Below are 23,667 nucleotides of genomic sequence, written 5' to 3' on the forward strand. Positions count from 1 at the left end.
CTTCAGTCTTTATTTAGGCTTAATGCAGAGATGAAGTCGAAATTTTATTTTTGAAGGGAACGAAGTAACTTGCCCTAAATCTCTTTGTTTATTTCATCTTGAGTGAGTCTGAAGTTTTTAACACTGAAGGAATTTAATATGGTATTTCACTCAATTGTGAGTAAAGTATTGAAGGTAGAGAAATGGTGAAGGTGTGTGTTTTGGAGAGCTCTATCAAATGGAAAAAGAACATTTTAGAAATCATATCCGGTCCAAATTTTATTCACGAAAACTCGTAAGAAAGGCAATTTTTTAAAATGCACTTGTTTCACAATTATTATCCGATGTTAATTTTACATTTTTTAATAAGTATATTGATCCTTTGTTAAAAATGTGAATTTTGAATTTCACAAAACTAAGGTCTCTAGTTCGATTTGAAGAGGGTCATGTACTCGTATGATATGGCAATAGCGTTACTAGTGGTAGAGTTAGTCAACCAATGTGTTTCCAATTTGAGGTTATGTTATCTAACAATGAATCACGTGAGTACGTCGTGCCCCATTACGCCGCCAACACGTAAACGTCGTTTGATTGCAAATAATAATGTAGAAAAGTGGAAAAAACTTAAAGTGGTGATGAACCAGGACCGAGTGGTCATTCGGATGAAGATGTCGTGACAGTAGAACGATCAACAAAGACAATTGATGAAGATAATCGACCTTCATCACGAGTTCGGCAGCTGATGAAACCATCGATGTTTATAGACATCATTAGTGAGGAGTTTGAGAAGCACGCTAAAGCGTTCGAAAAGAAAGAAACTCAAATTCATCTGACAAAAGATGTATTTATTTGTATATAATTATAGTAATAAATATTGTGTACATTGTAAGCAATCTCATGGTTTACTTTTCCTTCATGTCCTTAAAATTCCCTTTACCGCATTTCGCGAAGGAACATTTTCAATGTTCAGTAGCTTGCCCAAACTACTAGAAATGCGACCTTTTGTTTGGGTATGTAATCGTATTTTTGAAAGTGTTCATTATTCTCTTTACCCGTTGCTTCTGATTTGCTTAAAGTTCACATACAGTAATTTATATAAAAGTAAAATGACTTCCTCATTTACATTATATTTTGCTACCAATGTAACGTCGCACTAGCACATAGGTTTTCGACAATGCAAAAATGGGATTGGGCTAGGATTGGTCATTTGCCGGGTGTGAAAATGGGAAACCACGGAAAACCATCTTCAGGGCTACCGACGATGGGATTCAAACCCATCAACGCCCGAATACACCCTGTTTGGTACAACGATAAGGAGGTATTGAACTGGAATAAATATTTATAATAACGCTTAACATTTAGAGCACATAATGTACAGAGTCTCTTATAAGACCAGGCCGAAAGCACGGTATTTGTACTCTGCACTACGGCAGCTACAGCATGGGAAGCGCGCGCATAGTTCTTGACCTTGCAAGCAGCCTGCACGTGTTCGAACTTGCAAGCATCAACCGCCAGTCTGAATCTCAGCTGTTAACATGGTGAGACAGTTATCAGTGCAACACCGTATTTTCGTATGTAAAAGTTCTGGTTTCATCTTAATGGTCGTGTGAACAGTCATAACTCACGCCATTGGCGGGTAGAAAGTTATAATAAAATTATAATAAAATTATAATAATAAAATAAAATGTATACCTTTCAGTAAATGAACCATGTAAATTCTGAACAATAACAGAGATTACGGTCTAGTGTAACCTGTGTACCTACTTCGAATCAAGAACTCATTATACTATGTGACCTTATTTTCAACATAATTACCTTTGACCGACTGCAATAACCTATATCTGATCCCATAATCCCTCAGTATGGCTAATATCTTTTCTCTTGGTAGTCTACAATATACCTTCTATTTAATAATGTCAAAGAAACACGTGTTATAGAGCGGGCAACTCTGTAGTTGCACACAAGAAAGGTCAAAGCTGTTTTATATTAAAAATAAACCTTGATGCTTGAAGATTACCTGAACGTGTACCCCTCAGGAAATTGTTCGAGATCGATGTTTCTCTCTCCTCATGGTTACATATTACTTGAGCATGCCAAATTCATGCTTACAGTGAAATTATTTTGGTCCAAGCAGTAAGATTTCTGTATTAATACTAAAATTACAGTTAAAACTGGCCTTACCTTTCCGCAGTTGATGTACTCCACTGCCGTTTCTCGGAAGAAAAAATAGACGAAGTCTCCTTGTGCAATGGAGCTTACAAAATTCGGAGCTGAAATGAAAAAAAAATACAAGTTATAATAAAGTTTATCTCAATATTGCATACAACTTTTCAACAAGTTTAATTTATCTTTAAAGCGAAACACATTGAGGGTCTTCTTGAAAGATGTTAACAAACCCACAATACGGGGCAAGTGTTAAGAGTAACATGTTCATTAGAGAAACAAGATCTACAAGAAGTTGGGTAAACTAAAACTATATTTATAAGACTGACGCAAAATTGACCCTTGTTAACGAACAGGACAACTGCCCATCACAGGAAATGCTGGAAACCATGATTTCTATGCACCAATCGGTTGCTGCCACATGTCGACGCGTACGCATCTCCCGGGTATGTCGCTGTGTCATAACGTGTGTTTGAGTGAGTGAGAGAAGCAGACGTGTTTAGTGATCAGCTTAATGCAGCATAAAATGGTGTTCACAGTAAAACAGCGCGTGTTCATTGTCGAGTGTTACCGAAGCACGATTCATGGAAAACCTGTGCGAAACGGTTTGCGCAAGAGTTTAAGGCTGGAAGTGTTTTGGAAAAATCTCCAGAAAATTCTGCAATGCAAAACTTAGTGGCAAAATGGCGTAAAACGGGCTCTGTAGCAAATAAAAACCGTAACTATCCGAAAAGAGTTTGAACACCAGAAAATGTTGCTCGAGTGAAGGAAAAGCCTGGAACGAAGTCCGACGAAAACTCAACGCCGTTTATCTGTGCAAGTGGAAATTAGGAGATCGTCGTATCGAAACACTGTCAAAAAAGACATACATCTGTATCCTTACAAAATTACTTTTACGCATTGCGTTAACCTCTTCAGACCTGGGGTACACATATGTGCACCTTCGGTTATTACGTATTGACAGTGTAGGGATTTGATTTATCTGCATTCTGACCTCGCATACACATTTGTGTACCATTGGGTTCTTTAAATCTACACCAGATCGCAGCAGCGCGTAGAACAAGCTTCTGCTGCAGACGAAGAAAGAAAGCAGAGTTACCAAGATGGCGGCACGACCAACCTCGCTTACTGGTAAGTCCATTTTAATTAGTATATGCCTATTTTAAGCCAGGATAAAAATGTATAAACTTTACTACATGCCTAATTATCACATTCATGTTATAATTTCACAGAATTTTTGTTGATGTTTGCACTATTTGAGCAAAAATTACAAGGTACACATATGTGCACCTCAGGTTCAAGTTAACAGAAAATGTCTGTACCTCCCTATTTATTCTTACAGATTCCGGCTTAGGTGATGATGATATTAGTGCCCTTCTGAACAATAGTGATGGAGAATTTTCAGATTCTAGTGATGAAGAATACATAAATGAGCCCCTGGAAGTGCCAAATAACGAAGAAGTTCCATCAGAACCAGAAATATATCATGATCCAGATAGAAATGACTCGGCTGATTCCAGTGTTACAATGTCTCATAGAGAATTGCCATGGGTTTATAAAGAGTAAGTCTATTAAGTTTATTAATGTTTCTATAATATTGTTGCAGTATTGGAGTAAACTCATTAGGAAAATAGAAAAATTAGGAATTATAATTAGAAAAAATCATTCTTCAATCATAAGTTCATTAACGTCACGGGTGTTACGCATGGTACTAAAATGACATAATGTTATGCTGATTCATGTGCAGAATTTCCGAGTTATAATAGGAAATTAATTAATTTGTTAGGAAGCAATTGTTTTTGTAACAGTAACACAGCGCATTCTTGTTCCAGAATGACATCCCATGGAGTGACTACTGATGAGGCGCTATCTCCAGATTCAGATTATTCAAAGGGAAAGCTGTATTCAGTTTTTGAATATTTCAATTTACAGTTCTGGCAACTAGTAGCAGATCAGACTAATCTAAATTCTGTGCAAAAGCGCAATCATAGATCTGTGAGTACTACAGTGAAGGAGATTGTGAAATTCACTGGAATCCAAGTGCTAATGGGAACACTGAAGTTTCCCCAGAGTAGAATGTATTGGTCACAAGATCTGGCAGTTCCACTTATAAGTGAGGCTATGACAAGAGATCGATATTTTGAGCTGAGAAATTATCTCCATTTTGCAGACAACGAGGTGGACCGTTCTGAGTGTAAAGATAAACTGTGGAAAGTAAGACCGATTTTAGACTGTGTTCTAAGCAAGTGCCATTCCTTACCTCGAACAACCTATCTCTCCATTGATGAGCAGATGATTCCTTTCTCCGGAAGGTGTAAATTTAGACAGTTCGTGCCATCAAAACCAAACCCTATCGGGCTGAAGAACTTTGTCCTAGCGGCAAGAGATGGTGCTGTACTTTACTTTCACTTGTATGTCGGGAAATATACGGTCGAAGAAAATGAACTGAAAGAATTTGGCCTTGGTGCAAGCATTGTTAGGCTATTGTGTCGTACAGTTCCTAAGTTTAGTGGCAGTACTCTTTACACCGACAGATTTTTTACGAGCTTAAAGTTAGCTGATGTACTGCTTCAGGATGGAATTTACATCACAGGTACAGTTATGACAAACAGGATTGGTCCTGTATCGAAGAAACTGAAAGGCGACAAAGATATGAACAGGGGAGAATGGGATGAGAGAGTTCGACAGGACGAAAATATGTGTGTTCTAAAATGGAAAGACAATAAGTCCGTTGTGCTACTGTCGACTAGTGTAGGAAGTAGACCAGCAGACACGTGCCTACGGTGGTCAAAGAAAGATAACAAGAAGATTGATGTATTACGACCAGCGATTGTAAAAAGTTATAACGTCTCAATGGGAGGAACAGACTTGTGTGATAGGCTCGTGGCCTATTACAGAACTGATATGCGGACCTGCAAATGGCCAGTAAGAGTATACAGCCACTTTATTGATCTAGTAATTGTAAACTGCTGGCTTATGTACAAGCGCTTTTGTGCACAAGAAGAAATTCCGAAGAAAGACGTATTTGAACTCCTTGCTTACCGTCTGGCTGTCGCAAGAGCTATGATTCAGTATGAAGGGGGAACTCCGCATCAATCTGGATCAGTACCTAAGCGAGGTCGACCAAGTCGAGAATCAGTATTGGAGATCAACACGAGTCAAGAGGCTGACCTAACACCAAGGAAGCAAAGAAGAGTTGTGCCACAGCCCGATGTTGACGTTCGAACAGACGGTTTTGGACACTTACCCCACTACAATGACGACAATTTTGCCTCAAAATGCCGTTTTCCGGGATGCAAATCAAGATCACGAGTTACGTGCGTGAAATGCAAAGTGTATTTGTGCATAATGAAAAACAACTATTTTGAGAACTATCACAGATGAAAGTTGATCTGTGACCTGAGGTGCACAGATTTGCACCTTCTGTATATTTTATGAATCAAATAAATATTTCTTTTTACCACCAAATATGACTTACTGAGGTCATTTTTAAGTCAAGAAAGCAAAGAAATAATGTTTATCCCAACTTCCTTGCTCTCGGGTCTGAAGAGGTTAAAGCGTTCAGACGGACCTTCGTGTGTTAAGTTCCGCCGGTAGTTTCTGAGTGAAGTGGAGTGAGGATTTTTTGATCCCCAGTCTTTCATTTCTTCAAATGAGGCCATTTCCTGCATCTTCTGTGATGTTCATTAACAGGGATCAATCCGGCGTCAGTGCAACTGTAAATATTTTTCGGGCCCGCTTCATTTTTCCCACCTGGTACTTTATATTATAGTACTTCCCACTTCCTCTCCGAAGGAAGAGTAGGAAGGAGAATGTGCATGCTGTGCTCCCCTTACGATTTGTGGAGTACAAAATATAAGTATTCAACAGTCATCAATGATCTACATTTAGGGCCATCACCCAGGTGGCAAATTCCATATCAATTGTTTACACAGCTTTTTGTCAAGCATTTTCAAAGAACTTAGAAAATTATCGAATATTTCTCTTGATAATGTATTCTAATCCCTTACATCTTGTCCTACTTGGAGTTTCATCAACTTACAGTGATAAGTCACGCAACCATCAAAGAAAGATTAAATACTGCATTCCTTGCGAGGTCCACAGCTATTTTAAAATCACTCCTAAATGCCGGGAATTAAGTAAAGGTAATTAGCACTTACACAATCACTCTTATCATCTATTCATTTGGTGTTATTACATGACCTGAAGCAAATTTAGTGGAATTTGATAGACAACTGAAGACATATCTGACAACAAACAGAATGTTCACCCAAATTCTGCAAGTGAACTTGCCACGTCTAAATGGAGGAAGAGGAATACTCAACCTCGGGAAGATACGCCACGATCAGACAGAAAACTTACACAGATACTTTCATTCAAAGCGAGATCAAAATGTATTCGTAGCTGTCTGTTGTGAGATGATAAGTTTACTCCACTCAATCTTAAAAGCATGTTAACTTCTCCACCAAAGTTTGCCAACACAGAACAACTACAGCATTCTTGGAAACAGAAAGAACTCCATAGCTAATATCCTCACCATGCGAGTCAACCATCTGTTGACAGACTGAAATCCACTCTATGGTTAAAATACGGCTTCGCCCACTGAGAAACAGAAGGGTTCTTGATGGGAATATAGGATAAAATCATGAGCACTCCGAACTACGGCAAGTACACCAAAAGCTAAGAAGTGAACGATAGATGCGGGTGATGCGAAGAAACAGGAGGGAAGGCTAGGCATATTATGGGAGCATATAAGGCCATGACAGGTAAAGGATACGTATACTCGACATGATGAGGTAGCGAAAAATGTGCAGCAAGAGCTGAGAATCAAGTCGAGACTTATGGATGAGAAAATTCAATATTATGAGTACAGACCATCTGAAGTGTTCGAAAGGAAATGTTCAAGATATACTGGAATCGATCTTTGCAGACAGACAGGATCATACGATCAAACTGGCCGGATATTGTCCCTATTGACAAACATCTCTGGAAGACTGATCTGCTGAATGTGACGGCCCCTTCAGATTATAATGTCAATAGGTGTATGTACAAAAGATTGGAAAAGGCACTGACCTCGCAGCAGAAATAAGGAAACCGTGAGAAATGAAGCTAGCAACAGTGAAGCCTTTAGTAATCTCTGCCACAGGACGTATGCACAATAAGCTGTAACAACACCTGCAGTATCTGAGCATCACCTATACACTTCCACGAATGCAGAAGGCTGTCATTCTTAACAGCTGGGGCATGACAAGAACATTCCTATCACAGATGTAAAGGTCGGGATAGCTTGAGAATAGTCCCTCTCATGATGACACCTCTAACATTAAACACTCATTGACGCCGACTGACTTTTCAAAATTAATGGTGTCCGAGTCGAAATATGCAGAAAATGGAGGATACTCTAGTGCTTCTAGGAATGTATATCCTATTTTTTAGTGTTAACTATTGTAAATGAAATAAAAAGTACTTACCATTGAGGCTCATGGAGTCATACTGCTCCGTCTGCAGCGGTTCTCTATAGATGATGGGATCCATCCCCGAAAAGTCGGCGACAGTACCCGTGTATAGATCGCTATCTGTAACAATACAATTCCAAGATATCAACCTGAGAGGAATTACAGTACATGAAAATCAAAACTCTCCCCATATATTTGTCTCATGTATCACTTTACATCACGCCATATTATTTACCACCAAGGCAAAACAACAATAAAACAGCAGTAATAAACCAAAGTGAACTATTCAAAAGAAGGAAACTTGGACTGAGCAGTTTTTACAATTTAATGGGCACGATAGCAGAGTGGCAAAGTGGGACACGATTCGAATCCTAAAACTACAACCTGAACTGATTGAATCCATTATGTACTATTCAAGTCCAAAAGTTTTGCTTTGCTCCAACGTGTTGATGAATGTGGAAATTTTATAACCCTGAGGTTCTTCAGTCTGCGGAAACTAATTTTGAGTAATAACTGCCTGCAAGAATACATAATTATGGTAACCATATTACACCTGAAAAAGAAAGAAGTTAATTAAAATAGCACGACATGTTTCGTTCTTAAAAAAGCGTCATCAGATTCTATCAAATCACACTGGAGGTAGAGAGGTAATGATTGACACACATGATTGACATGACATGGGGTTTTATTGACACCAAAATAAAGTGTATAAAATGACCAATAGATGGCTCTGGACAGCAAGACGTGAGTGATGCCGTATGAAACCCGTGTACGGTATAAAAGGAGCTGTCGTGAGAGAGGGCGTCAGATGCGCCTGCAATCGCGGCATGTCATGCTTGGCCTCCTCGGTCTCCCGACATCAATCCGTGTGATTATTTGTTGCGGGGTTACCTGAAGTTGCAAGTCTACCGCGATCGTCTGACCTCATTAGGAATGTTAAAATACAACATCCGCAGGCAATTTCTCACCATACCTATAGATATGTTGTACAGTGCTGTTCACAACATTGTCCCTCCACTACAGGTACTGTTGATGAATGACGGCCGACATGCTGAGCATGTCTTTGCTAAACCTCGATTGTTATTTCTTGTGTATCGTATGAAGCGCCATCTATTGGCTATTTTGTGTACTTTGTTTTGGTGTCAATAAAACCCCATGTCATGCCAATCATGTACGTCAGTTATTACCTCTCTACCTCCAATATTCCATGAAGTATTGCCTCGTCAAATGTTAACTGACTTTTGGGTCACCCTGTATTTCAATTTAGTTTTTTTTTCAGGTATAATACTGTTATCATGTTTTCTTGCTGGTAGTTTATAAATTTGTTACTCAAAAATAGTTTCGGCAAACTGAAGAACCTAACAGTTATAAAATAATTGAGTCGAAATTGAATAAAGTGGCTTCAGATATTACCAAAAATGTGGAAATGCTCTAGTTATTGCTTCCACTTGCTCATATCAGCAATCCTCCTCACTATTTTCATATCTGTCACCTTCCATACAGCAGAGTAGGCCAAATACCGAATAGTGAATGGTATTGGGATAATTTAGCCTAGGAACTAACATTCATCTTGTAAATATGCAAATGAGAGCAAACTGCTACTTTTGAAACTGACGCGGATACTTCAACGCTCATTTAAGGTGCGTCCACACCAAGATGTTTTCATTAACTTTGTTTATACACACTATTAACGAACATGTTCATGAATATTTTAGGATGTTAATAAACAGCATGGCGTATTCATTAACTTTTCGAGCATATTGATAAACAAAATTTCTTTAACTTCTGTGAATTAAACTTTTCATTAAATTTTCGTGTTTTCGTTAACATTTCGGTTTGCACATGCGCAAGGACACAGTTAGAGCACGCAAATTCGTAACGCGGAATACGATGATTTCTTATTTCTTCTAAAAATTGACTATCAAACCGCAAGTGAAAGTTCTAATATACAGCACCTTTAACTCAGTATGATATTCTTTTAGCTGTGTTCTAATGTAGTTTCATTTCCAGCGTCGCTCCTCGCTGAATAACCTAACCTCCCATAATCGCTTGTATATCATCATAAAAAAAATACTATCGCAACTAGGTTAAATTAAGTTTTTCTTTATTTCGTACCTTTACCAATTCCTTGATATTGTTGGACAAAGCTTCAAACACCTCAGACATTGCTTGTTTTGATACTCTAGACCAGGGCCTCTCAAACGCCCAAAATCTCACGAGTGCAAATCGAGGCGCAAGAGCTCCGTGGTCCCGCTCGGTTCGCCTCGGACCAACGCTTCGTCTCTGGGCTAGTCGGCTAAGCTCGGCTCAACTCGGCTCGGATGCAGAGCGCTACGGAGCAAGTGAGGAAGAGGGAGACGGGCGGAGCGAGCGAGACAGGCGTGGGGAAAGAGAGAGACGGCGCTATTACTCCAAATCTGGTCAACCAAGCGAAGTCGTCTTTTTCACCGGTGCACAGTGCATGCACTCTGAGAGGCCCTGCTCTAGACAAATAGATATGTATGAGAAAGGTCAACATTTGCTAGGAATTTTAAAGTTATAGCATATATATTAAAAAATAAATAAATAGCCCGTCATTAGTGGAGCCGGCTTTCCGATAATCTGCATCATTACTTGCAATTTCAGACCTAATTACTCTCAACAAGAACTGAAAGTCATGTGGGGGAGCATTCTCAAGTGTATTTTGAAAGCCTGCTGTATCATGTATTAAAAGTTCTGACATAAGTGTTATTTCCAAACTTAATTCTACTCGCCTTTCCATTATTTTTCTTTGCCACACTTCACGCCTGAACTTTTCTCCAATTGTACTCACTAAAATAATGAAAGCCGCAGCTGTATTTTCTTCTTCCTGACCCTATCAATTGTAACCTCACAAACAGCTATTTTGGTGGGACACATGTTGAAGAAGTTTGTGAACATAAGTTCATTATCATGTTGAGAAATGTTTTCATTGACATTGTTTATTAACTTTGGTGTGGACTAACCATTATGTGACAACAATCCACTGTTGGAAGCAGTGCTAAAATATATTCCAGCACTGGACGCTTGTTTCTACGTCACTTCTCTTTATTGTTATCACGATGTCCATGCATCTGTTGCACAACACATAATTATTCACTTTTTAGTATGTGAAGAAGATATTAACCCCGCACAGATCTTGCATATATTGAGTGCAGATTCCTCCTGGTACTTGGGACTTCATTTTCTATGGCTACCATAACATCATGACTGAAACTATTGTCTTTAGAGTGTATGATATACAAGTGCAGGACGATTTGTAGTGCACTGTACGTAATTTTCCAGTGTATGAGACGATGACTTGTATGAAGCGCACCCCAAAATTTAACACTTCTTTCAGGAAGAAAACAAAACTGAAAGTAAAGAATGATTATGACTTAAAAATAAAAATGATTTAACAAGATACTGTAATAGCTTTTGAACAGTTCACTGACCTTACCCATCTATTAATCTTTCTCGTTTAATTACAGTCTTTTAGTAGATGAGCCTCTTCCATATCTTTATTTCATAAAATGCAACGATTTTCCTGATTTTTGTCTTATGGCTTTATACTTATATACTCGCTTTTGCTCGTTGGAGGCTCCGCCCCCAAACCGCCAATTCCTCTACTTTAGAAGTGGTAATTTGGAAAATTACTGTGAGGAAACGGTTCTTCGTACCAAGAAACGGATTGCGCCACCAGAAGGCCCATTTATTCGCCTACATTTTTTGTCCTATAATATTTTCTCGTATATTCTCGATTTATAGCAAAGATAGACATGAACGTTTCGACCTGGTGCAAATTACGTATGCTTTTCAGAAGATGAGAAATTATTTTCCTCACCTAATGGGCAGGTATAGTCTTGAAACCTGGTAGGAGTATCGTGGTTGAACCGATGTACATTTTTGTTCTTTGACGATTTGTCGTATCTGCATCGGGTACTCAGTAGATTGGTTTTGAATCTTAGATTCCATTCTTACACGGCAGCTAGAATCATGCATTTTGCCCACATTGGACCCACAGACGTTACAATGAGCCTGCAGAATGTCATGATTCTATCAGTATAAGTGTGCAAAACAGTAAAATTAAGTAAAATGTACAAAACTGACGTAAAATCAGAAAATGCAACTCTATCTAAGGCATAAGGGATCAATATACGCCTAAATGTCACGGGACCAAAACTGTAGATCTCTTCATGATGGGTTCCAAATGTCTTGTCCATTTGGCGACACGACTTACCGTTTAGGCACAAAGTACCTCGAAACGAAGATCTGCACCGGCATGAAAATTGCCTCAATATTTCAATATTTTTCGGAGGTAAAAGGTTAAACATTAAAACTTTTAGGAATGTTTCTGTCGGCTAGAGGGTAACAGTTATAGTTTTGCAAATTTCAATTTTCTGGCGCACCCGAAATTTGCGTCATCCATTTTTTTGGGGGGGGGGGGGGATATTGAAACTTTGAACTTCTTGGAATTTTTCCTTGGGTTACAGTCTAATAGCTATCAGACTGCCAAATTTCATGTTTCTAGCTGCGTGCTCGGTTCGCCCGGAAGGACGTGGGTTCGAATCCCTGTCAGGAAGTCGTAAAATTTAAGAAACGAGATTTCCACTTCCGGAGGTGCATATGGCCCTGAGGTTCACTCAGCCTACACCAAAATGAGTACCAGGTTAATTCCTGGGGGCAAAGGCGGCCGGGCATAGAGCTAACCACTCTACCCCATCATGTGTCGAGGTTAACAATGGTGGAAACCTTTACCTTCCACTCCTCCAAGGGCCTTCATGGCCTGTACGGAGGTGACTTTGCTTTGCTTTGTTTTGCTAGCTCATCTGGAAGTGGGTAAACATTAATGTCAGTGAGTCAGTTAGCCTTCTGGCTTTGGGTACAATAGGGACGTTTAATGTCACTTCCTGGATATGCCATTGCCAAATTAATCTTCCCTACTGTTCTTCATGGTCATCCATATGGTACAAAAAAATTGGTGGCAAGCTGTCACTATTGCAACGGCCTCAGTGTTTTAAGGGTTTCTTAGACTTACTTATGAGAAATAATGTTAAATTTGTTATTCTATACAACTGCTCACGAACCGGACCAGTTGGCCGTGCGGTTAGGAAAGCGCAACTGTGAGCTCGCATCCGGGAGACAATGGGTTCGAACCCCACTGTCGGCAGCCCTGAAGATGGTTTGCCGTGGTTTTCCATTTTCACACCAGGAAAATGCTGGCACTGTACCTTAATTAAGGCCACGGCCACTTCCTTCTCATTCCTACTCTTTTACTGTCCCATCGTCGCCTTAAGACCTACCTGTGTCGGTGCGACGTACAGAAAAAAGAAAAAAAAAAGAACCTGCCCACGATGTATTCACGACAACTAACCTTGAACCGAGCACGCGAGTCAACACAGCGCCATCTTATAATAGAGTACGCGTGTGACGTCACATATTTAGCACAAATTTTGCCTTATGCCTATTGTTCACGATAAAATGTTTCGTAAAATTTGTCGTACAATTAATTGTATAAAAAAGTGGTGAAAACAAGTTGTGTTGCTCACGGTAAAATTATTTTATAAAATCCGCGGAAGCATCAGGATGGCCATCTATGAACTCACTTCTGAACTTAGTTGTGTATGTGCTGCCATCTATCGAAAAACTTTTAAACCAAGAATCAGCTGTTCAACTTACGGTGTGTTTGAGAGTATGGCTTCAACAAAGCAAAACTTTCTGCTTTAGCTGCAATTGTATGTTGTACAGTGGTAAAAAGGAAGAAAAGAAATGCCATGAAATGCTGAACTCGGGACTGGATCAAAAGAAGAGAAGAAGGTAGAGGATTGCTGTCCTTGGTCGAAAATTAGTTAAGATTAGAAGACCGGCATTCATATAGGAATTCGGCCATCGTGTCTTCTGCCTCTCTTCTTGCATTTCTGTTGTGGTAAAATGGCGTTTAACTTCGTACAAACAAGGATATTTCTAGTATTCGTCCAGTAAAGCTTCCTTAGTCCACCCGGATCCTGCCATTTTAGAAAGAAGTGTTTGTTTACAATCGAGCTTCGCAATCTTCTCACGTCGTAGCGCCAGCATCATCGTGATGTCAGCTTCGCTGATTGGTTCGTTTCGTAAAATTAATTTTACGGAATAGAACATGTCCTATTTTATGAAAAGTTTTATCAAAGGTTTTATAAAACTTGGATTTGACCGTAAGCAACATAAGTTTTATAAAATTAAATTATTGTACAATAAATTTGACAGAAAATTTTACCGTGAGCAACAGGCGTTAGTTTGAAGCGCTATTTCATGAAAAATAGGTTTCAGATTTTAAATTCTTTTTGCAACAGGTAACCTGTTTTATCTGTCAATTGACACACTATACATAACTGCAAGTTAAATACTCTCCGCAATATACGCATTTTACCCAAACATTAAAAGTGTCTTAACATTTTTCTTTCCGTGAACCCGCCGTCCAGGATCGTAAGTCTACGTTAAAAATGATCCTCACTTCCACCAAGGGCACTGTTGATGCCGCACTTAAGAAAAAGATTTAATGACAACTAGCAGTTTCCCGCTGGCTCCGCCCGCAATGTACAAAGTATGTTGTTGTTCGTTACTACCTTTACGGATGTATTTCCACAGTTTCGAGTTAATGAAATAAAGCACATGATCTGCTGTGGTAATGGAATGTAATATTATGTCAAAAAAACACTTGAAAATACATCACACAAAGAAACTGAATTAAACCTTCCTTGGAACAACACTACGCGCCGAACTGTTAAAAAGTCCTTCAAAGATCTTCATCATGGAGACAAATATACTCATAACTTTTCTCAAAATCTATCAATTTAAGTAGTTATTGCCTCAAAAGAAAGCGCTTGATCCACTCAGTGTTTTTAAACCAAAACGAACTGTGTGCCTCAATTAGAACGAAAGATATCATTGCTTCAATGAAAACGAATGTTGAAGAAATGAGACGTCAAATTGAATGTGCACTCATAACTTTCCTCAGAATAAACCAATTGAAGACATGGATGGAAGAAGGGCTTAAGTCAGGTTGTGGCGTTATTCGGTAAATTGCATATATACGTTCCTTGGAGGCTGTTCTAAATTCTACCTAAATGGCTTCTCGGTAGTGTCAAGAAATGGCGTGTGATGTGCTATATTGAGTTGCGCCGTTCTTCCAAATATTGCTCGTGTCCGACTTAAAATACGCTCCAATGCTGACTTAGGGCGAGCCAGCAATCATCACTCATCAGAAGCGAAACGGCTGATGCAGGAGTAATGTCAGGAGGAGAAACATCTGATATTTCAGCAGATGACAGTGAATATTTACCAAATGAAACCTCAGATGATTGGGATACTAAATCCTTACTATCAGAATGATCTGCCGTTCTCAGCCCACTGTCATTTGCAACACCACAAACTAAAGGACTTCAGTTTTCAATTCCAAAGTATATCATATTATGTCACTCTCCTGAAGAAACTGTATCAGGAAGCCAGAATTATAATATTACGTTTCATGACAAGTTTCAGTTATTGAAGTATATATGGTCTGTAAGATAATTTGGATAGCTTTCCAGTCCCTTGTGTAGGTATTGAACCCAGAAAATTAAAAGTTGTTAAAGATTTAGTAAGCTTTCTATGCACAGGCGCACGTGCATGGTTTGAAAATATTTTCCGGGGAGCTGAATCTGTGGGAGTAGGAAATTCTCGATATAGTGACTCCCCTAATAATATGGTGTGCCCTGTCAAATGTTCTAACCTGTAAAACTTCTCTACATGCTTCCAACAATGTAAAAAACATTAATTTTCAATGAAAATGTTTCTTGAAAGTGGAATAAGGGCGTAACTCCAAAATACAAAATTGACAACAAACCAAAAAATGTATAAATATTTTTGATGTACATATTATGAAATAATCAAGAATGTAGTTAAGTATAATATACCACAGTTTTGTATTTCTGAGAAAAGTGTTTGATGTTGTAATTCTTTAAACTCATTTATCTCAAAAGAGTGTTTTTTGAGTTACGCCCTTCTTCCATCCATGTCTTCAATTTGAATAGTTAAGAGCTGAAATGAAAGAGTTTGATCCACTGAGTGTTCTTAGGCAAAAACAACTCCGTACCTCAATTAGAACCAAATATATGATTGCTTCAAAGAGACAAAAAATTGAAAAATCAAATAATTTGAGGAAGGAGGAAGTTAAGTGATTTATAGTACCTGATGACAAGTTTGTGCATGAATACCTTTCAATTAAAAAAAGAATGAAGGAAATCGACCGGATAGAATGGCCGGAATGACTGACTTTAGTTTTCATAAAAAAATTTAATATATAGATTTGTTCGTTCTCTTGCGACCATGATGCCTTCGCACACCCGCACAATTGTGTGATAATAGACCGTTTCAGAGACCCTTTTGGGGTCACCTGATGAACACTGATATCCATCATCCATTCGTTACGTTCTTCTCTCTTGTATACTTTAAAAGGTTTGTTTAATGGAACAGCAAGGAGCTGTAGTAGAGAAGTTAGCTCTTCTGAGATAGGCACAGCCAATTCTTTATTGCACTGCTGAAATTTTTGCTTAATGGACTTCATCAAGTGTGATCGAAACTAATCAGGTACAGCCTTTTTCTTTAGTAGCCCACCTTTCTTCCTTCCCCACACTTTATCAATACCCTTTTCGTGGACGTGCACAACCACATCTGCTGGTACCTTTCTCCTTAGTCTCTTTCGCTTGAAGTTTATTGCAGGCGGCAGCTTCGTACCTTCAGCACAACACGCAAGTACTACAGCGCAGCGTGTTTTATAATGTCCATTCGTTTCTACTGTAAGGCTTTTCACACCTTTCTTAGCAACAGTTCTATTTGAAGCAGGCGCGGCTCCATAATACGATCTGCAGAGCTGCAGAACCACCACAATGAAAGATAGACAGTAATATATAGCGATTAGCGATGCCATCCTTCATATTGAGTGTCTATATCGAGCCAAAGATCGATACCCATACAGCTGCTGATGATCTGGCAACCCTGTTTAGATCTGTGAACGACAGAACATTAGGAGAGCACACTTAACTACAGCTTTCCTCCGACAGATGGCTAAGAGTCGCCCATAAGGCTCTGTATGAACTGCACGCCTTGCAGTACGTCTGATCTATTCCCGTGACCATAGAGTTAGTAAATAATACACTAGACAGCGCCACCGTCCGTGAGAGAATCGCTGCAGCGACGAGCATGTTGAAATCTCAGCTGTTTGGGAAAAGCTCCTCCACTGTACTCACCAGTGTAAATAGATTTTTTAAAACTGTATGGATATTGATATGGTTTAAAATTCTTACATGTCAACATTCTCAGATACTACAGTATAGTTGTGATGCTTCTGTTCAGTAGAAAGAAAGCCCAAATAGCTTAAATACAGGATAAATGCGCTATAAAAGAGGATGGTTGTGATTAAGTAACACAAAATCAATTTACTGTTCATGTTAAGTCTTCAAACAACGTACCTTAAGATTGGAGGTATGTATATTTATATTTTGTGTAAATGACCAGGACTTCAGCATAATTCTATCCAAAGACCGAAAACATTCTCTCTCGCACGAAGCGAATGAACGAGTTCTTAGGCCTACAAGTAATCATGACAATGTTTCTCCGTAATGGTAGTGAATTCTTCTGAGTTAGGTAGTCATGAAAATGAAAACAGAAACGTTAGTACCATCAGATGATGTTCCCCTCCATTAAGAAAGCCGGCTCCCAAAGATGTATGCAGGTCTCGGAACCTTTGTAAATATGAATGTGTGGATAGATCAACATTTTTTCGATAAGGGGAAGAGGGGCTTTAATTTTTGTAACTTCTTAATTGTTGTTTTTTTTGTACAAGTCAGTTATTTATATTGTCGATGTCCCTCGAAATCGGGGTCTTACAAATTGAGATGAACGTCTACCTGTATTTTTTCGGTACATTTTCGAGAACTTCACACTGAAAGGACATAGAGTAAAGCGTTTCCGCGGAGTTGGAGGACGGATTCACACGAGCTCAGCTGACACTTCCCGTATGCAATACGAATTATATTTGCCTATTACACTTACTGCAATGGACTGGGCGTCACAGAGCAGAACCACCAACATTATTCAGCACGAGCCGCCACTGATTTGAAGGTACATTAAAATGTGAGTGGCGGTTCGTCCATATTCGCTGTCTGTCCCATTTCAAAATTGTAAGGCTTCGGAAAGGAGAAGCACAATTCCGCACAATTCCGCATCTTCGTTACATATGACGCACCCCGTTTTAAGACCTGTTTTAAGGGTAAACAAGTTCGTCTTATACACCGGAATATACGTATCCGTCTACGGGACAGAATTTAACGTACAGGTAGTAATGGAATAACGTCTAGCATATAAATAACAATGCCAATGGGTTCCATGTAATTGAAATAATATGCTCACAACATGTAGATACAGCGTTGTTTAATATATCACAATGTGCGTCACCGCTGTTACGAGTTAAGAGAAGGTTACTATTCTAAAACATCCTAAACAATATAAGGGAAATTGGACATTCCTACAATCGAACTAGAACGATGACCAACGAAGCGTTTTCTGATGCTTTCGGCGCACAACTACAGACGTCAGACAATTGATGTCGTTACAGCGACATGCAGAGCGTCCTCTGGGACTCTAGAGGGTCCTCAAGCATCCTTCTACTTCGGAGGGCGTCGGGCATTGTAATTGGAGACACTCCACATACAATCAGAACTTCTCTTCAAGTGTGTGTGTTCCTTCTTATTGATCGTACGTGGAGTGTCGCTCGAAAAGAAACAGTGTGCTTTCATTTTAAAGAAAAGGTGCTTTCACTCGACATGAACAGAAAAAAAATGCACACGGTGTGTATTGTACTACTCTTAAGGATGGCTTAGACGACTAGAGGTCGGTCCTTCACCAGTACATCCCACGTTCATGTCTCGGTGACAACATGTAAAATTTAACTAATACAAAGAGGGGCTGGAATAGGTTTCCTCCGACAACTCTGGTTTCCCATGTCAGTAGCATTCTATGTTCATTCAATCAATTTTTATTTGTAACCGCTCGACATTCTCATACTTCGGCGATTTTGCCAGGTTGAGAGATTTCTCCCTCGGCGTAGGGATTTTACACAGTGAAAGAAATTGAGAGAATTATTTCGAGAATCTCTCGAAAAGAGGGACTTTTACAGTATTCTATTTAAAAAATATCTTCTAGAACTCAAGAAGGAAATTAATCATCGCAAAAAATATTAACTCCGTTATAGGTTAGTACCAGTATGGAGATAATATTTTCAATGAGGACCGACGCAAAAATAAATAAATAAATAAATAAATAAATAAATAAATAAATAAATAAATAAATAAATAAATAAATAAATAAATAAATAAATAAATAAATAAATAAATAAATAAATAAATAAAATTGGCTGCTGCACTGGTTGAATATGTGTAACTAAAATAAATGCTACTATAATTATACTGTTAGCCCAACTGTCTAGCGGTTACGGGACTGTCTCTAACCGGGAGGGCCAGGGTTCGATTCCCGGCCAGGTTAGGAGAATTTACCTAGGTATGAGGGCAGGCTTGAGGTCCACTCAGCCTACGTGATTAAATTGAGGAGCTATTTCACGGTGAGGTAGCTACCCCGGCCTAGAAATACTGTTTCACAATTCTTCGCACCACAATTTTCCTCTCTTCACCATGGGGCCCTCAGCTGAGTCTGGCATTGCTTCCACGTACTTGTTTCAGGCTCATCACTTTGATCTAGCATATCCTGTCTCCCTTGGTCAACTCTTGTTCTTGTCCAACCACGACGGTATTAGGCTGCGAGACCTAGGAAGTCTTTCATTTTCACGCCCTTCGTAGCCCTTGCCTTTCTTTGGCTGATACTCTCATTTTTCGAAGTGTCAGATCCCTTCCATTTTTCTCTCTGATTAGTGTAATATAGAGGATGGTTGCCTAGTTGTACTTCCTCTTAAAAGAATAATCACCACCACCACTCTCCTCTCTTCACTGTTTTTTATGGTATACTTGTAGAAACCCCTGAGGTAAATCAAACAACGCCTCACACGATGTGCTACTTCGTCGGAGTCCAGAACTACACTGATTGTTAGCCGCGCGGCACGGAGATTTTATTACCTCAAGATGGCGAAACCACTGCCACAACCAATGATGTCATATCGAGATCACTCTCTTGTTGATAGGTAGGACCTATAATGGTCCTTCCTCTTTTGCAATGAACTTGAACACTGTCGTCGCACATGTGGTAAATAGATTTTAAACTGTCATGGTTTTGTAGGCCCTAATGCTCAGCGGCTCAAGTACAGATTTGAAACTACAGACTATTCTACGTCAAAATATCTTAATAATGCTATGTGATAGATTTTTGAAGTGAGCTTCATGCCCTTGTGGTTCATGTTCCACGAATAACTAATGTTATTGGCTTTACGTACCACTAACTACTTTTACGGTTTTCGGAGACGTCGAGGTGCCGGAATTGAGTCCAGCAGGAGTTCTCTTATGCGCTAGTGAATTTACCGACATGAGGCTGACGTATTTGAGCACCATCAAATACCACCGGACTAAGCCAGGATCGAACCTGCCAAGTTGAGGTCAGAAGACCAGCAGTCTGAGCCACTCAGCCCGGTCCACGAATAACCATCGCTTCCGTAAGTGGAATCGCAATATTAACTGTAATTTGAAAATCTAAGTTTTGTTTGCTCTTATATCGTTACATTAGACATGGATACGCCGTGTCATATATCATACAGAAAAGCAAATCATTTACTGGTCAACACCACCCTTTAGGGTAGGGGGAATAAAAATTCCCTTGCTGATAAGACGATCTGCTCAATCCAGTGGCTTCCTTCAGCAGCTGCAGGCAAACCTTTGACCTACAGCCAATTCGTCAGATCCGCTTCCCCCTGACTTGTCCCACTTCTGATTTATCATCGTCCAATTTCAGACACCTGTCACGTGATCGGCGCACTAATAGTGTGTGTGTGTGACAGAGAGAGTGGTGAATCCCTCGGGACACCCACAACAAAAACACCACCATCACCACCATCCTATAATCTCTCTTTCTTTCTTTTTTTCTTGTAGTCTGCGAACAATATTTTTTTACGTGAACATATACACGAAACGCTCGCTCACTTATTGTCTATCAATCTGCCGACCATCTCTCTAAGGAAGCAGCAGCATTTTACCATTCAGGAACAGAACAACTGTCCTCTCCTGTCATCCTAAATATTCTAATTGTGAGAGTACAGCAGCCGTGTCACAAAAGTGTATACTCGCATAAAACATTATCTCTGTATCTAAATCACGTTTTACGTCACTTCCTCAATCACTTTAGACGAATAGGTTGTACCGGAATATACCAGAATCGCGTATACCAGGTGAGCCAGGCAAGGTGTTCGCCTCAAACAACTCATAAAGCGTTAAATATTTCGAAAATCTGTTTTCACTTTTATTAATGTTACCGAAGGGTTCATAATCGAAATTGCACTACGTTGACAGCATGACTATACCGTAGCTACATACAATTCTAAGATCAGTTGTATGCAAGGCCCGGATTTCGGTGACATGCCACCTTTTAATTCGCGCATCATACATTAACTTATACAGAATGTTTAAGAAAGGACTTTACAACTATGACAGCTCATAGTTATTTATTCATTTCAGTTACAGGCATGGGTTTGTGTCATCTTGACTGACAATAGATCAAGTTTTGACTTGCGTGGTACGCTAGTACAGAATCGCGCCACTGCAAGCGCTAGCGGCAGGCGCAGCAAGTGGAGGGCGTACTGTTCCACTTGGTTTTCGTGAAGGCACAAGTCTGCCTTGGAGTGAAATGAAAGATATATTGAACAGTCAATTCAACGGAATTTGATTTACAAATGGCCGATGATAACTACACACAAATAAATGAATGGCTCGTAGTGGGCAATTATCACGCAAATAAATAAATAAATAAAATAAAAATAAATAAACAAAAAATGTACGACTGTTATGTTGTTCGTGTTATTTATTGTATTGCGAACTGACTTATCTGGCTGATCGCCTGGCGACATGGATGGTTAATTATATAGGCCGACCATAATTACGTTTACATACATTTGTTAACATACGAAGTACAAAATTTCGTACACGCCGGACTGAGTGACTCAGACGGTTAAACGTCTCCGAAAACCGTAAAGTAGTTAGTGGGACGTAAAGCAAGTAACAGTATTATTATTATTATTATTATTATTATTATTATTATTATTATTATTATTATTATTATTATTATTATTATTATTATTATTATTATTATTCATTTCGTACAAGACGTGTGTCCTAAGTTTACAGCAACAGTGCCGCTATGTTGAACGTAAGATCCTCTATTCAAGGATACACACGTCATGGGTCGAAATTTTTATTTCCAAATTGACCTGAAGTGAATTAAAAAATTATCACATTTTCGCCCCGCATAACCTGTATCAAATCAATCAATACTGATCTGCATTTAGGGAAGTCACCCAGGTGGCAGATTTCCTATCTGTTGTTTTCCTAGCCTTTTCTTAAATTATTTCAAAGAAATTGGAAATTGTACTTAAGTATCGTAGGAAAAAGAGGCCGAATTTCGTATTTTAATTTAAGGCCACTGTTTATTTCCTATCCCAGTGTCACCGAAAACTCATCAGAGTTAGCACGACACCCTTTGAAAAGAATTATGACGTCGAGATGGACAGATTGATCACAAACGAAGATATATTAAATGAACAATTTGACGAAATTTGATCAGGAGAAGAGTGAGATTGGTATGAGACATCATGAGATCTCCAGAACTTATTAAGTTAGTTTTCACGAGTAATGTTTGGGTAAGAAATGGCACAGGGAAGCCAAGACATGTAAATATCAAAACATATTAGAGCCGATTTTAGAGGAACGGCTGCGTAGTGATGAAGAGATGGTTAGGGCAGGATAGGGTGGAATGGACAGCTGTATCAAACAATGATGGTCCAAACAAAAGTACTCCATAATACTACTTCATCACCTTTTTAACAACACAATCTTACACATTATAGTAGTAAGATTAATTCTTCTTACTTCGTCTACTAGTCTACAATGGCAATTATTTCTCCATTTCTTTCTATACATTCACTTACCAATCCTAAGGAAATGTTTTACGGAACTGATTCTAAAATTAATATACATTTTACTTGATATAACATGGGGTAGTGTAGTGCTTAATGTTATTAGCTGCCACCCCCGGAAGCCCGGGTTAGATTGCCGGCTCTGTCACGAAATTTGAAAAGTGGTACGAGGTGTGGAACGGGGTCCACTCAGCCTCAGGAGGTCAGCTGAGTAGAGGGGGGTTCGATTCCCAACTCAGTCATCTTTGAAGTGGTTTCCCACTCCTCCTCCTAACTTAAGGCCACGGCCGTTTCCTTCCCTCTTCCTTATCCATTCTTTCCGATATTCCCATCCCTCCCACAAGGCCCCTGTTCAGCATAGCAGGTGAGGCCGCCTGAGAGACGTACTGGTCCTCCTTCCCAGTTGTATCCCGGACCCAACTCTCCGGGACACTGCCCTTGAGGTGGTATAGGTAGGGTCGCTCACTGAGTCCGAGGGAAAACCAATCCTGGAGGGTAAACAGATTAAGAAGAAGATAATATGCCACACAAATTAGGTTGTCTATATTACAATAGCACATTCGTTTTAAATATTAACGTATCAAGTGCTGTTTGTCTTTAATTTAAAATGTATGCCATTCAAGAACCATTCTTCGCTCTAAAACGTTTGAAAGATTCACCACATTTCTATGCCTTTAGGACAAACCTTTGTTACATTCGCTATCAAATGGCCTGTACCTCAGCTCTCCCCTTTCCTATCTCTTTTGTGTTAACGAGAACCCCTTGTTTACTCTGATTAGTAATTTGAGTTTGATTGACTTTTAATTTCTCGGTCGAATCGTTTCCACAGGATATGAGAATAGCTAAAAATACACCATCATTGACTGAAGATCCGTTCATGCGTACAGATTTGCCGATATCAAGTTGCAAGCAATCCCTCCACAACTGAAATGT

The 23,667-nt window shown here is 39.3% G+C and overlaps 1 protein-coding gene across 1 annotated transcript in view; it reads right to left on the reverse strand.

Moving 5' to 3' along the window:
- The window catches only part of Sema1a (semaphorin 1a), an 828,612-nt gene that overhangs the window by 126,026 nt on the left and 678,919 nt on the right, over positions 1 to 23,667 (reverse strand). Inside the window, exons 5-6 of the mRNA XM_067146885.2 lie at positions 7,614 to 7,718; positions 2,161 to 2,249 (exon numbers count right to left, since the gene is read on the reverse strand). Of these exons, the coding sequence (XP_067002986.1) occupies positions 2,161 to 2,249; positions 7,614 to 7,718 (194 nt within the window). The remainder of the gene's footprint in view (positions 1 to 2,160; positions 2,250 to 7,613; positions 7,719 to 23,667) is intronic.

This window comes from Anabrus simplex, chromosome 5 (assembly GCF_040414725.1).
Source record: "Anabrus simplex isolate iqAnaSimp1 chromosome 5, ASM4041472v1, whole genome shotgun sequence".
Lineage (NCBI taxonomy): Eukaryota > Metazoa > Arthropoda > Insecta > Orthoptera > Tettigoniidae > Anabrus > Anabrus simplex.